The sequence below is a fragment of the Gloeophyllum trabeum genome (assembly GCF_000344685.1).
Source record: "Gloeophyllum trabeum ATCC 11539 unplaced genomic scaffold GLOTRscaffold_00003, whole genome shotgun sequence".
Lineage (NCBI taxonomy): Eukaryota > Fungi > Basidiomycota > Agaricomycetes > Gloeophyllales > Gloeophyllaceae > Gloeophyllum > Gloeophyllum trabeum.
In genome coordinates, this window is record NW_006920412.1 from 687,434 (window position 1) to 701,790 (window position 14,357).

Genomic DNA, 14,357 nt, shown 5'->3' on the forward strand with positions numbered 1-14,357 from the left:
ATGCGTCGTTCGTACGGGTATGCCATGGTACCGCCTATATGTATGTTCTGATATGCTAATCCATGCCTTACAGTACCAGCTGCTCGTGGATAAGAATGCTCGCCGGCGTGCACTAACACCGGAATTCGAGCCATGCGATTTCTATGGCCAGCTGAGAAACATTTTTGTCTTGGATTTGCCGCCATCCCGTGATCTTGGGCTTTCAGAGTCGACAACTATCTTGCTCGCTGCTGTACACTCAGTGAAGATTGACAAACCGGCAGATATTGATGTCCCATTCTACAGGGAAGAAGGTCGGACAGAAGTAGTGGATCTCGCCGCCGTGCAGTGCGTAGTTGGACGTGTGTATGATGATGTGCGTAAGTGGTGGGCAATTATTGACCGGAGTGGTCCTTTGGCCCAGCCGATATTCGTCGAGGGCGGGGAGGACAGCCTCTCATAACTGTCCCAGTACTAGTATTGAACTGTTTTTTGGGACTCAATTGCGGCAGGATCTCATTCTATAATCGTACTACTTTACACTCCTCTTTGCAGCCACTGCTTCCGTTCGATTTTCAGCTTGATACCGGCCAAAATTAGCGTACGTTAATTCGACCTTCATTTGAGCCGATACTCGCTTTCGACCGAAAGCAACCTATTTCCGGCCGAAATGACAGAAACACACGATCACCGGTCTAATTTAGGCCGGGCTCGCGCACACAGTGTAACGCACTTCAAAGGCTTCATTAAAGTTCGACTGGTATCCTAGAAGACCTTTGTACGGTATCAATGCATGTGGTGTCCGAGGCTTGCCATCATCAAACCTAAGGACGATCTATGAACGATCGACCTCCGGCTTCGATTGCCACATACCGATATCAAAGCCGAGTGCAACCAATGCTGGCTGAATGACCATCGTTCTGATCCATCTAATAGGATTATCAAACCTGCAGGCTATGTCGATATACCGGCGCGTCGGGGTGCAAGACCTGTCTATATCTCGAATACCTGTGGGGTGCTATCGTCTCCAAAAAGATCGAACTCGAAGCTCTTTCATTTCATCTCGCCGTTGCGCCAAACCGAGGACATACAACGATATCCGGCCCTCGAGTCTGCACGATCGAGTCTTACTGTCCGTCAACGGATCTGATTCCTCCGAACGCTGTCGAACGTCAAGCCCATACCTTCCAGCATTATCGACAGCCGTGTGTGGCCATTACTCTCCGGCAGATTATATCTAGCCCCGCTCAAAAGCTCTCTGCACCGGAAGTCAGGAGTTTTCTGCCAGAAAATCTGGGTTATTGCCGTGTGGCAGTATGTCGAGACGTTCCTTCCAAACGTTGAACAAGGTGGTTCGGGAAGCGTTCTTCCTTCAAGCAAGAGTACCGCTGCGCCTAGGCGAGACCTATCTGCGTAGATTCGCTGTGCTGGCGTCGAGCTCGTCGCGCACTTCTGCTGGAATAGCTTGTATCACGTCTTCTGCTCTAAGGACGCCGCAGTGCTGGTGTAAGTGCCTGCAAATGCCAGACCCGCGCCTACACTCTGGTACAAGCATGAATAGCTCGTGTACTTGTCGCGATCTTGATTGATCTTCCCCAAGTCCTGTTTGGACACCTGCGCTCCAAGAATAAGTGTTCGAAGAAGCATAGGCTCGAACTTGTGGAAGATATTCATGTGAGTACGTCCATTTATATGTTCGACAATGGTCTAGCACTAACAACAATCTGTCAGATAGCCCACGCTATGCCTGCAGTCAGGCGACCCTGAGGCGACCCGCTGTGAAACAGAAATCAGGGCAGTCCTGGACCTTTACAGCAAGATGAGTAAGTTGGCGTGTAGGAGGAAAGATCCGCGCGCAAGAACGCGAAATGTAAGCTTGGAAGCTGATGCGAACATAGTCAGGTGGGGTAGAACATGTCCTAGCTGCGTGGTGCGTTACTGAGATAGCCTGTGTAAGAATAGATTTCTGCGGAGGAATATGTCAAATTCATTGGAGTATGTTTCGGAGGAAACGGTTTGGCTGGTCGTCTGCAGCCCTGTACATCAAGCGTTCAAGAGTCCTCCCTGCTCCAGATGTCCTCAATCCTCACTCTTGAATAATCCACGAATCTGTTCTGCCAAAACGTTTCCGCGAGGACGGCCACGACTGGTGTGGCTGCTCGAGGGAAGCCTGTCTAAGTAGGTTCCCACGCATTGGCTGAATAAGGCCTTACCAAAGGCGGTAAGAGTATTACCGCATCGGGGAGCAGCTTCGCCAGGTGACGATTCAATAGAGGCGTGTGACGTCAGGCCAGTCGTCCTGTTTTAAACGCACTCACGATGCGCGTCCTGCAACTCACGCCCAAATCCGTTTATATCTCCCTTATAATCCCCACTCACAGCCAGAAAAACCGTAAGTCATCATCGCCATGAACACGCTCTTCGGCTCTGTCTCGCGGGCAGCGGCCATGCGCCGCGCGCCGCTCGCTCTGCGCCGTCCGACGTCGATAGCGCGGCCGAGCGCACACTCGTTTATCGTCAAGTCTTTGCTGCCGCTGTCGTCTGCTGTGCATGCGCGCGGGGTCGCGTCGTCGGTGTCTGGGAGGCCCGGGAGTCAGTCGGTGCAGCATGCGGCGCAGAATGTGAAGGAGGAGCTCGGGAACTCCGCGGCGGACCTGGCGAAGTCGATTGCTGGTGGGAACTTGACTGTTGATAATGTCGCGCCCACGCAGCAGACGTTCGTAAGTGCTGTTCTGTTTGACTTTGTGGAATGCTGCTGACTGGAGGGGTGGGCTCAGCTTGGTATCACGAACGCTGTCGCGCATTCAGTTCCTCAGCCCTACATTGTCTTCGGTTTGTTAGGTGTGTAGTATCGCGTGCAAAGAACATGATACGCTAGGACCTGACTTACCGTAATCCAGGTGGTGTGCCCTATATCGGCACTGCTGCAACCGTCGTCTACCTTGCTCGTCAGGCAGGTCTCGCAGCTGCCGGTGTCAATGTTGGCATGGACCCGGGCGTAGCGTCAACGATCCTCGACCAAGCCCTCAACATCCAAGTAACTTATGGTGCAGTCATGCTTTCCTTCCTCGGCGCCTTGCACTGGGGAATGGAGTTCGCCGGCTACGGCGGCAGTAAAGGGTACTCGAGATTGGCGCTGGGTGCCGCCCCGGTTCTGTGGGCCTGGCCGACGCTGACGCTCCTGCCGACGACTGCGCTGATTGTCCAATGGGTGGGATTCACCTGTCTGTGGTGGGCTGACTTGAGGGCTACAACCGCTGGTTGGGGTGAGTATATGCTGTTGGAGTTCGAGAGATATACGTACTGACGCATATATCCAGCGCCCAAGTGGTACTCACAGTACCGCTTCTACCTGTCGATTCTGGTAGGAACCTGCATCATCGGCACTCTCGCTGGGACGTCATACTGGGGCCCGGTTGCGGGCCACGGCTTGCTCTCTCACGATCTGAACATGGTCCGGGCTGAGAGGAAGAGGGCGCAGCCCGAGAGGACGGGCACCGTTGCCGGGGATGTGGAGGCTGTTGCTGCTCCCGAGGACGCTGATGTCTACGTGATCGTGAGGAAGAAGAAGAACGGGAATGACAACGCCGAATCCGAGGGCGAGGCGAGCGGTAGCGAGGCTGAGCAATAAAGTGCTTGCCAGTCGACGAGAGGTGAAGTTTTATCGATAGAGCATGGACTAATAATGTTTCTTTTACCGAAAAATGTATTTGTACATGTAAATTCTGTACTATCAGCATCACAAACACAGTCTTGTTGTACATGTAGTTGAGATCCAAGCACGGCCTGTATTCTTTCTTGTGGGTCCACGAGATCATGGTCTGTGGATCCATCCACGAAGGTGAATGGCACAGCCACCGCAAGCGGAGAATGCGCGTTCCAGGGACAGTCACGTGACGCCGGAAGAGGGCCACGTGTCACTTCTGCACGCGTTGCATCGCTCCGCGTGTCGTCGTTGCCGGGTTCTGCCACTTCGTCTGCCTTCCATTGATACACGCTGCTGCAGCTCGAGGCTTGCTGGACTTTGCTCATCTTTAGGTTTCTACCGCCTCGAATCCATTTCTAACACAGGCCATCTAACTCAGTGCTGCCCACGTTGCACGATATGATTATCTTCGCGGACGAGGGTTTCACCGACGAACGGATGGATGTCGACCACAATTTAGCTTTGGCGTCTGCGGTGCGCAGTAACCTGCTGGGAGGCTCTGCGCAGGAACGTGAAGGTGAACCTTAATATTCTATCCGTTCCTGCCTGTTTAATTGACTCCCTAATTCAACGTGGATCGTGCGCAGAACTCGCGTATGCGCTATTGGCGTCTCTGCCCAGGTCCAGAGTAGCCAATATCCAGCGCCGCATTGCCCCTCTGCTCCAGCTTGATGTTGTGGGTGTGCGTACCTTTATTTGCACCGCCAATCCATTCTGGTGTATTGATAGCGGGTATATGCAGCTGTTACCAAATGAGGTCGCCCTGCAGGTTCTCTCGCATCTTCCATGGCAGAGCCTATTGTCCTGTGCGATGGTCAGCCGTCGCTGGAATGCTCTCGCGAATGACTCGACGCTGTGGAAGCCGCTCTGTCAGCTCAAGGGATGGGAATGGAACGTCTCCCGCGCTCGGGGCCGCGCTTTCGAGCTTGACTCGGGAGATGGTATGGATGATGCGGAAGACTCCGATGACGAAGGCATGGGCGACGAGGAAGACACGCATCTCTCCGGGGTGGGATCCGGACCCTTGATCTCTGAGCAGGATGATTCCGGCTTTTTATCGATGGACATGACATCGTCTGGCAGCCAGCCATCGACGTCACGGACAGTCTCCCTGGGCCCACTAACGTTTCCTTTGCCGTTGTACCGTGCTCCCGGACGTGCCGCACCCCCATGTCGCACGCCGCGCAAGCACAAACCCAATGCGCGTCACTCCGCGCCGGCAATCTTGCCTGCGGCCGACCCGTCCGCATCCGTACGGCAATACGACTACAAGCTGCTGTACCTGACGCACGTCCGGCTGCAGAACCGCGTGCGCGACGGGAGCTATCGGCTGTCGTGCCTCCAGTCCCGAAAGCAGAACGCGGACGGGAGCGCCATCAATGGCCACTCTAACACCATCTACTGCCTGCAGTTGTATACATACCCCGAGACGGGGAAGCAGGCCCTTTTTACCGGTTCGAAGGATCGCACGATACGCGAGTGGAACCTCAGCAAAGAGAATGGAGGGGAACGGTACGGGATGGTGGAGAGGGTCATGGAAGGCCTGCATGATAGTAGCGTACTAAGTCTATGTGTCGGGCATGGGTACATCGCTAGCGGCAGCAGCGACAGACGTGTTGGGCTGTGGGATCTAGAACGGGGAGAGTTGCGGAGAGCGCTGCTGGACCATGACGACAGCGTCCTCTGTGTAAGGTTCGACGAGCGGCGGCTGGTCTCCTGCTCGAAAGGTCGGTCGCGTAATCATGCTGAAGTGGGCCAGCCCGAGCTGACTGTAATCAATCTTTATTATAGACAGGACCGTGCGGGTGTATTCATTTCCGGACCTGCAGCCCCAATTCCTGCTGCAGGGCCACAGGGCTGCGGTGAATGCAGTGTCCATATGTGACAACTTCATCGCGAGCGCGTCGGGCGACCGCTCGATGCGGATATGGGACGCCGACACTGGCGCGCTCCTCCGCATATTCGAGAACCATCATAGTCGCGGGTGCGTTTAATGACAACATTATATTGCTGGCTTATTGTCTGCCGGCGGGCGCTCGGCAGAGTGTATACTACCTATTGTCTAACGCGCTAATCATACGTCCACAGGCTGGCATCGATTGACTTCAAGTATCCAATGGTGCTGTCGGGGTCGTCCGACAAGCACCTGCGTTTCTTTAATGTTGTCACCGGCCAAGGGTGGTCCACGTCACCGGATCTTGATAACACGCCTGCGCCACTGGCGAGCCTGCCGCCGTCGCCGTCGCCGACGGCGACGACGATGTGCGAGGCTTGCGGCGTGGTCAAGAGGCGGAGGGAGAACCCCCATACGGACCTGGTGAGGAGCGTGGCGTTGGGGGATGAGTTTGTCATCAGTGGGAGCTACGACTTTACCGTCAAGGTAGGTGGCTAGTGCGCCTTGACCAGCGCCCTCGACGTCGCCCTGAGACATGGATGATGCTGATCTATCCCCTCGCGTTCTATAGGTCTGGAGCAGGAAAACAGGTGCGCTCGTCGCTGACCTTACGAGGGGCCATACCGGGCGAATCTTCTGCGTCGGTTTCGATCATACGAAGGTGAGCTCCAGCTTCTGGAATCAGAGCAATAGATTGGCGCCAGATTTTTCTGACCTGTGCCCTGTCTTGCAGATTGTGTCTTGTGGAGAGGATCAGGTAAGACATCCAACCTCTCGTCTTGGCGCCTGGCTGATAGCCGTGCTGCTCCTTGTTCCGCTGGACGCAGAGAATAGCAATCTGGGACTTCTCGCATGGTATCGATACGTCGTTCATCAAGCTGTAGGATACTATCATGTTGTACAGTCGATAATGTCATCATTTTTATCGCTCCTCGTGTCTGCTCGACTTGGGCAAGATTAACAGGAGAATGGAGTTGTAGGACGTATTAGCTGCGAACCTGATTATGGGCGGACCTCGCGAGAGGATACATAATTACGCTGTCGCACTCGGACAATGGGCGCGTTTCAAACCCAGATCTCAGTCTAGATCTGATTCCGATTACACTGGAATTCAACCTGTCGCACTACCACTTGTCAATGCGAGACCTTCGGGTTTTTCGCTATGGCTACGAATTTCAAGCGGTAGTCTAGTCTGAAGTACAAAAGGTATGCCGTACAAACGCACTCTAACCCTGTCTAAGCTTGCAATTTGTTCTGCGCGTGGAGTTTTGGAACCTCACGATAACCATGGTTGCCGTTCGGTAGATTACCGGATTTGGTTCCGTTGCGCTTCTCCAATCACGTTTATGCCCCTCCACCACAGCGTCAAAATCTACTAGCCAGCCCACAACAATAAGGAGCGCACACTGCGGACGATGTAATATCCGACCGGTCGGTACATGCCCTCTCGCGAGCCATGCCACGGTTATACCGACGCTTTCGCCGCCCCCGCGTTGCTTGGGGCAAAACGCGTAGGGGCAGCTTCATCTGAGGCAAAACAACGCGTCTGGAAGCGGTGGACCCTCTGTCCTGAATCAGGCCCTGGAGTGTATATCTGCCCGAAGGAAGCCTCTGAATAGAACAGACTACAGATCTGTCGAAGATCACGGATCTCTGGTGGTGAGAAGCTGGAGTACACAACAATAAGCCTCGGCTCGTGGCCCCAACAAAAGCGGTGAGGCGAGGCTAATCGTGTCTAATCCTCGCACCGAATCTCATATTTTGTGTGTCATTGCGGTCCGTAGTGGCTGACCGCGTACCGGGATAATATTACTTTGCTTCAGGAACTGACCCGAAATGACAACGCTGCGGTGAGCATGTCCCTTTTTGTTGATTGTTTGATAGCACTGGAATACGCCCCGTGTGGCAGGCGGCTGCAAGACAATGTTTCATTTGCCGCGCTGCACCGTATATATACCGCGCCGTCATCTGCAGGCCCAGTCCTTGGCGTGCTTCTCAGAGGACCGTTTCTGCCGACGCAACTTTGCTCATTTAAAGTTCAAGGCGGCCCTACGCGACATCCTCTTAAAGCACCCACCGTCTTTTGTCTTGGGGACCCATCCTTCTCTCTCTCTTTCCCTCTCTTTCCGCCATGACCGTCGACGCCTTCGTTCGCTACCCCAACGACCCCACCGAGCCCGACCACTTCATCCTTCCTGATCTCGTCGGTCATTGCACCTTTCCCCTCACTTACCACCCCAATGGCGATGCTATCGCTGCCCAATCTGTTCGCTGGCTAGACCAAATGTGCCCCGACCTGACCCCGAAGAAGCGCAAAGCCCTTTACGGTCTCCAAGCTGGAGAACTCACCGCTCATTGCTACCCATACTCTATCACCGACAATCACCTTCGCGTCGTGAGCGACTTCATGAATTACCTATTCCACCTTGACAACATCTCGGACGGTATGATGACCCGCGACACGGAGACACTGGCCGACGCAGTCATGAACGCTCTATGGTACCCTCATGAGTATCGTCCTACTCATGCTCCAGGGAAAGAACAACCCGAGAAAGAGATCAACGCCGGTCAAATCGCCCGAGAGTGCGCTCCATTACTTTCAACTTTGTGTTTTCAATGACTTACAATTTTTCGTACAGCTATTGGGCGCGCTGCATTCAAGACGCAGGTCCCGGCGTGCAGGCGCGGTTCAAGGAGTCGTTGTCCTTCTTCTTTGAAGCCGTCCACAAGCAAGCACAAGATCGCGACGCCGGCATAATCCCGGACTTAGAGTCGTATATCGACGTCCGCCGCGATACGAGCGGTTGCAAGCCCGTGTTTGACTTGATGGAGTACGCTTTGGGCATTGACCTGCCCGACTACGTGGTCGAGCATCCAGTGATCAAGGCTTTGAATCAAGGCACGAACGACCTTGTCACATGGTCCAACGTATGTCTTCTTTCCATTGTCTTTATATTTGTCTTCGTTGACGCCAATATATTTCGGACGTGTAGGATATTTTCTCTTACAACGTGGAACAATCACGGGGCGACACCCATAACATGGTCGTTATTCTTATGCAGTACCACGGCCACACTCTCCAGTCGGCCATCGACTATGTCGGCGACCTCTGCCGGCAGACTATCAACACCTTCATCGAGAACAAGTCGAAGGTGCCGTCCTGGGGCCCGGAGGTCGACAAGGACGTCGCTGGGTACGTCCAGGGCCTGCAGGAGTGGATCGTCGGGTCCCTCCACTGGAGCTTCCAGACCAAGCGGTACTTCGGGGACAACGGCGCCGAGGTGAAGCGGACGCGGTACGTCAAGCTCCTGCCGGTGAAGCCGGAGGAGTCCGCGCACGAGCTGCACGCGTCGTCGAAGGAGGTGCGGGCGACCGCCATCTCGAAGCCCGAGCCGTCCTACGCGCCGTCGTCGTCCGAGTACGGGTACCTGAACGGTGCGTAGTGTCGTATCGCGACCTACCGGCTCGAGTTGATGTGCGCTTGCAGTGTTGTGGTCGCTCTTCCGAGTGATACGCTCGTCGTTCTTCTTCTGGTACTAGTACTCCCTCGACGTCCGTCCCCCTGGATGCCGTTTGTGTTATGGTATATATTGTTTATTCATACTATATCCGTGCTCCTAGATGCTCTGTCTTTTCTCGCCTTCTCGTGGGCTTGAGGCCCCTGCCGGTGTACATACCTACTTTCTTTCGATTCGGTCCACTCATCGCCGTCCCTCCGGCTGTTTCGTAGTTTCTTGTTCTTTATCTTTTTTTCAGGTTTTCCTTCGAGCTGTATACTAGACTGCTGTATCTTTCCATTCTTTAGCCTCCCTTGCGGATGGCGAACCTGTACATACTATCTCATGCTCACGATCGCTGGCAATGACATGTTAAGTGCAGGACTGACAATAATACCGCTGGGAACGAAAGTTAGAAAGCTTGCCCGAATTCTAATGTTGACGTACTACCGCGAGTCGTGGTCCTAACCTTGGTAACGGGACGGGGAAGTTAATTTGACGTAGTATGTATTCGCGTGGGACGGCTTGCGAAGGTATGTCAGGTTCAGACGCCATTGTACTCGCGATGATTTGCAATCTGCCCATTGTCGCCCTGTTTTGCTCTTCGGGAATCACTGGAAATATGCCCAGTTCACGTTAGAGTCGCTTGCACTCTGAGTCTGTCATTGCTTCCGATTCGTGAGTGCTGTATTTGCTACCAACGCGGCTGCGTTGATTTGATACCGTCATGTGGCAAGTACGTATACGGGCGTACTTCGTGCCACAAATCCGCCATAACCCATGGGAGAACGACGTTTCCCTTAAGATTCAGCATACGCAGGGACTAAAAGCACATGGTAATGGCACGATTGAGTTGTACAAGCGTGAAAAGGGTACACAGCTCTACAGACGCTGCGGGAATGCTGCCGATCGTCCGGTTGAGGGTATGCACGGTATAATATCCACCTGCGGCGGGAGGAAAACAAATGGTCCAAGCGAAGACACGAACGGCGGCCTACCCTGCAATTCCAATTCCAAGCCCGAATTCAAAAGCAAAGAGAAACACCGGTAAGTTAGTAGTAGTAAAGCAACAGTCCGTCAGAGCGGGTAAAAGCCTCAGCAAACAAGCAGAAGGATTAAGCTGGACCGGGAAGGGGAAGGGGGATCCAGCCGCGCAGGAGTATCGTTGGAGTTGGGAGGCATCAGATCTGCGCGCAGGCTCGTCAACACTGAAGTGTGCGAATATCAAGAATAGCTCTTACCTTTAGGTCATCTTCGCAAAGCGCGGGCTCGCGAGGCTGCTCACCCTCTTCGACGCCCTCCAGTCCGCCGTCCCCACACTGATCGGCGGGGGCAGCCCCGCCCGCCCACCCAGGCTCCTGTCCAAGCACTCCACGGGCACCATGCCCTGCTCGCCGCGCCCGTTCACGCACAGCGCCCACCCGTCGTCGTACTCGCCGATCACGCGCACCGTCTCGCCCGTCGTGATCGACAGCTCGTCCGGCAGGCTCGGGATGAACGTGCAGCGCACGACGGCCGCGTTCGCGAGCGCCGCCGCGCCCGCCGCGTTGACGGGCATGCTGACCGAGGGCGTCACCGGCGGCGGCGCGGGGTTGTTGTACGACATCGCGGGCGCGGCGAGCGCGTTGGCGGCGGCGTACGTGCTCGGCGCGGCAGTGTAGGGGTTGGGCAGGTCCACGAACGAGCGCGCGTCGCCGCTATCTGCGCCGCCGTACGAGCGGATGCTCGGCGCCGTGCCCGCCGCGCGCGCCTGCTCGTACTTCTGCTCCGTGTCGGAAAAGTCGGGTGCGGCGACGAGGCCCGCGCCCCATGTCTTGCGGCGCGCCTGGCGCTTGCGGATGAAGTACCGCCGCACGAGGAGGAAGCCGAGGCCGAGCACGACGAGGATGACCACGGCGACGATGGCGCCGATGGCGCCTGGCGGCACGGAGGAGCGGTGCACGGCGGAGGAGACGGTGGACATGTCGGATTTTGAGCCGGCGGAGGCGGTGGACTCGGCGGCGGTCCCTGAGCTGGACGCGCTCGAGGTGGCGCCTTTGCTGCCTCCGCTAACTGGTGTGGCGGCGGGTGCGGGGGCCGTGGTGGATGGCGCTGCGCTAGAGGAAGTAGACGAGGCGCGACTGCTGGTAGTCTGCTGCGTGCTCGAGGTCGAACGGGCTGTGGAAGACGAGGTAGAGGGCGACGCGGACGACGAGGTCGTAGACGACTGCTTCGCGCTCGTCGAGCTCGTGCTTGCCGCTGACGAGGTAGACGGCTTCACGGTGACGGTGAAGGTCGAGGTGGAAGTGGGCGAGGCGGGCGACTGGTCGATCGAGGCTGGGATGACCCCGATCGCGACTTGCGTAGCACTCACCGCAGGCCTCGCCGAAACCGTGCTCGTTACGAGGCTGGTGACCGTGATAGCCCTGTCCTCCAAAATACGTCCCTGCGCTTGCTCGCCGTTCGCGATAAATGCATTCCCGTGTCCAAGGGCCCGCACAGCAGGTTCACGTCGGATATGCATGGTGTGTTTCGTCGGCGTCAAGCTGATCGAAGGAAAGAATGTCGGGAGGACTTCGTACAAAGTCCCAAGTTGAGGCTTTTGGACCGGCGAAAAGAAAGAAAGAAAGGGAAAGAAAGAGGAGGGATGAAAGGGCGGCGGGGTGGCAGGCGACGATGGCGGCGGTGGTCGCTGTGGGACTGGTATCTATAGCTTTGTCCATTGAAACCAGGAACATTGATTTATGATCAGAAGACCTATATTTGGGCCTGCCAGTGGCCTGGCCGCATGCCGACGCGCGCCTACCAGCCACATTCCATTTGTGCACTTACTCGGACTGAGTGAACTCGGCTGATGGAACGCCTCTGCCAGGTGTATTCTCTCAACCTCGGAAAAATTCCAAGGTCCTGTTGACCAGAGGAACGCACTACAAGGTGTCTTTGTTCGCAAGGGGAAACGACTGGCAGGGCGCCCCGACGCCGCCGCTCGATCTGTTCGCCGACACAACTGAAAACGCCGTCTTGTCCTTGTATTTCCTGACACCCAACGACGTGCCGGTACGTGAGTACGCTTGCGACGAGACCCTAACTCGACAGCTCAAGGGGTCCGAGAACCACAGACACAGCCTGCATGACATGCGTATCAGGACGCTCCCTATTCTTGGTCGACGTCACTGCTTTCTTCTGCCCTTCATGCCGGTTGACCACATCAACATCCGTGTGATCTGCGCTGTGGCTTGGACGAGTCTGAGGCCTCGTACTCGTGCCCCGCTGCGAGGTCCTTCGTCCGGAACGCTTAGAAATCGGTAGGGGAAGAGCATTGACACTACTTCCAGCATCCAAGGCATCTCCCGTACGAGTTATTTTGGCTCGCTTGTTTCTTCGCGACCGTGCCCTCCTTTCTCACAGAAGCTGCGACGTCTAGCCTCCGCTGTGTTGTGGACTAAATTACTTTAATCGCGAACCAAGTATGTGAACCAAAACGTGGGGCGCCCGCTTGTGGCAGTGGCATTATTTACCCTTGTTTGTCCGATCTGATCGAGCCATTTGAGTTCAGCCACAGTCACGTTCATTCTCGTATCAGTCCTTTGGCTTTCATGGCCCTTCCACTGCTTGATAGCATAAGCACTAGTCGCGAGACGAGAAGATATCAAGCTCGGCCGGGACATTGCTTGATTGGACTTCGTACGGAACTCCTACGATGCACAGAGCATTGGTTACGCAAGATATCCTCCACGAGATATTCGTGACCCATATGGCGGTGCAGCTCCCGGTCATAAATCACTTCCTGCGCCAGAGATTCCTTTGGAAGCCATTCTTTCTGCGACAGATTCGACAGGACTTGTATCATGCGGCATTCACGTGCAGGGTATTCGTGTCTCCTGCGCTAGATGGGCTCTGGAAGTGCATGGACTCCCTTCTCCCTCTCCTCCGATTACTGTCTACTTTGCAGATAGACGAGAAATCAGGCACTTGCGTGAGTAGCAGTATGTTCTACACGAGTCCGACTGCTGTTAGCTTCTTTTTTTTTGTTCAGGTTTTCTGGGGCGACGTATCTCTGAAGGAGCGCCAGACATTCACGGTGTACGCCAATCGGATCAGATGTATGCGGTATAAGCTGCCAAGTCCACAGCTGCACATCGATCTGTTGAGATGTCTACTGCAAGCATTTCCTGCACCCCTCCTGCCCGCGGTCCGGGTCCTCGAATGGCTGCACATACCACCGGCAGTCAATCCTGAGCTGACCCCGGGCCTTGCTCCCATGTCCGGTATCAAGACATTGTATCTCACGGCTTCTCCGGAGCAGGACAGTGCCGCTGGCGTCGCAAGGGTACTCGAAGAGTTGAACAATTCGGAAAGTGCACGTATCAGGCACTTGCAATTGTATGCCTCCCGCTTAAACGCTTGCTTGGACCGAATTCCCTCATGGATCAACATCTGCTCCCTGACACTCATGGGTGAAAGAATTGTCCTCAGCGACGATGCCTTCTACGCCATATCGCAACTATCATCCCTCACTTCAATGCACATAGACGTTGGTGAATTCTCTCTGGAAGCATGTTCCATCACCACGGGATTCCCGCGGCTGAAATACCTGGAAATTGAATCCGCTTATGTAGAAGGGCTGGCCCAGTTTCTGCGTGCGTTGCCTCGAGAGTCAATCACTGATCTTGATATTTGCTTGCACAATATGGTGGAGGTTCCTAGGAAGCAGATCAACCTCCTCCAGGCTGTTCGTTTCTCTAGGCTACGCAGCTTCAAGTTGCATTCATCTGTTCACCTCACAGTAGACGGCGTGCTCCGCATTTCGGACGCGCTTTCTTCCCTCTTGGAATGTAGAAGTCTGGAAAGGTTGAACGTGTCGTGCGAGAACATCGCATTTTACACCACGGACGAAGATGTTCGCAAAATGTCTCTTGCGTGGCCGAAGATCACGCGCATCTCGTGGATACAGCCTCAATGGGGAGGCGCAATTCCGGGTCGCGCGGCGAGTTGTTTGCATCTGTTTGGACTCTGCAAGAAAGTGGTCGCAAATCCCCCGCCTTCATAGAGCCTTCCGCAAGTCGAAATCACGCGTATAAAATGTACCAGCAGGGATGTCATGATACAGAAGATGCAACGTTGGTTTTGAATTTCTGATTTTCCCAATATCAAGTTCATTCGATAGAGGTAACGAGACCGCAAGTACATTTAACAAAAATGTACAACCAACGTTGCATGCGCTCGTTGATATAGATTAACTTTTATGAATCAAGTGACGCGTGAATGTGAACGTAGCACGCTGTAGGTTTTCTGGCAGTAA

General features: G+C 54.9%; 5 protein-coding genes across 5 annotated transcripts; 4 read left to right on the plus strand and 1 right to left on the minus strand.

Moving 5' to 3' along the window:
• Positions 1 to 2,294: 2,294 nt before the first annotated feature.
• GLOTRDRAFT_109938 (uncharacterized protein) lies at positions 2,295 to 3,766 on the plus strand. Its single transcript, XM_007865036.1, has 4 exons — positions 2,295 to 2,699; positions 2,757 to 2,820; positions 2,880 to 3,245; positions 3,300 to 3,766. The coding sequence occupies exons 1-4, from the start codon at positions 2,388 to 2,390 to the stop codon at positions 3,608 to 3,610; spliced, it is 1,053 nt and encodes a 350-aa protein (XP_007863227.1). The 5' UTR covers positions 2,295 to 2,387; the 3' UTR covers positions 3,611 to 3,766.
• A 318-nt stretch (positions 3,767 to 4,084) lies between these two features.
• On the plus strand, positions 4,085 to 6,508 carry GLOTRDRAFT_136733 (WD40 repeat-like protein; the record flags this gene model as incomplete). The annotated part of the gene is made up of 8 exons (XM_007865037.1): positions 4,085 to 4,202; positions 4,273 to 4,367; positions 4,428 to 5,412; positions 5,477 to 5,669; positions 5,774 to 6,065; positions 6,151 to 6,240; positions 6,313 to 6,336; positions 6,407 to 6,508. 8 exons carry the CDS (start codon positions 4,085 to 4,087, stop codon positions 6,461 to 6,463), a joined length of 1,854 nt encoding a protein of 617 aa, XP_007863228.1. The 3' UTR covers positions 6,464 to 6,508.
• Positions 6,509 to 7,710: 1,202 nt separating this feature from the next.
• On the plus strand, positions 7,711 to 9,359 carry GLOTRDRAFT_103889 (terpenoid synthase; the record flags this gene model as incomplete). The annotated part of the gene is made up of 4 exons (XM_007865038.1): positions 7,711 to 8,146; positions 8,248 to 8,507; positions 8,573 to 8,893; positions 9,336 to 9,359. The coding sequence occupies 4 exons, from the start codon at positions 7,711 to 7,713 to the stop codon at positions 9,357 to 9,359; spliced, it is 1,041 nt and encodes a 346-aa protein (XP_007863229.1).
• Positions 9,360 to 10,319: 960 nt separating this feature from the next.
• Positions 10,320 to 11,758, minus strand: GLOTRDRAFT_136734 (uncharacterized protein; the record flags this gene model as incomplete). The annotated part of the gene is made up of 1 exon (XM_007865039.1): positions 10,320 to 11,758. The coding sequence occupies exon 1, from the start codon at positions 11,577 to 11,579 to the stop codon at positions 10,320 to 10,322; it is 1,260 nt and encodes a 419-aa protein (XP_007863230.1). The 5' UTR covers positions 11,580 to 11,758.
• A 1,285-nt stretch (positions 11,759 to 13,043) lies between these two features.
• GLOTRDRAFT_126393 (uncharacterized protein) lies at positions 13,044 to 14,105 on the plus strand (the record flags this gene model as incomplete). The annotated part of the gene is made up of 1 exon (XM_007865040.1): positions 13,044 to 14,105. One exon carries the CDS (start codon positions 13,044 to 13,046, stop codon positions 14,103 to 14,105), a length of 1,062 nt encoding a protein of 353 aa, XP_007863231.1.
• Positions 14,106 to 14,357: the final 252 nt, after the last annotated feature.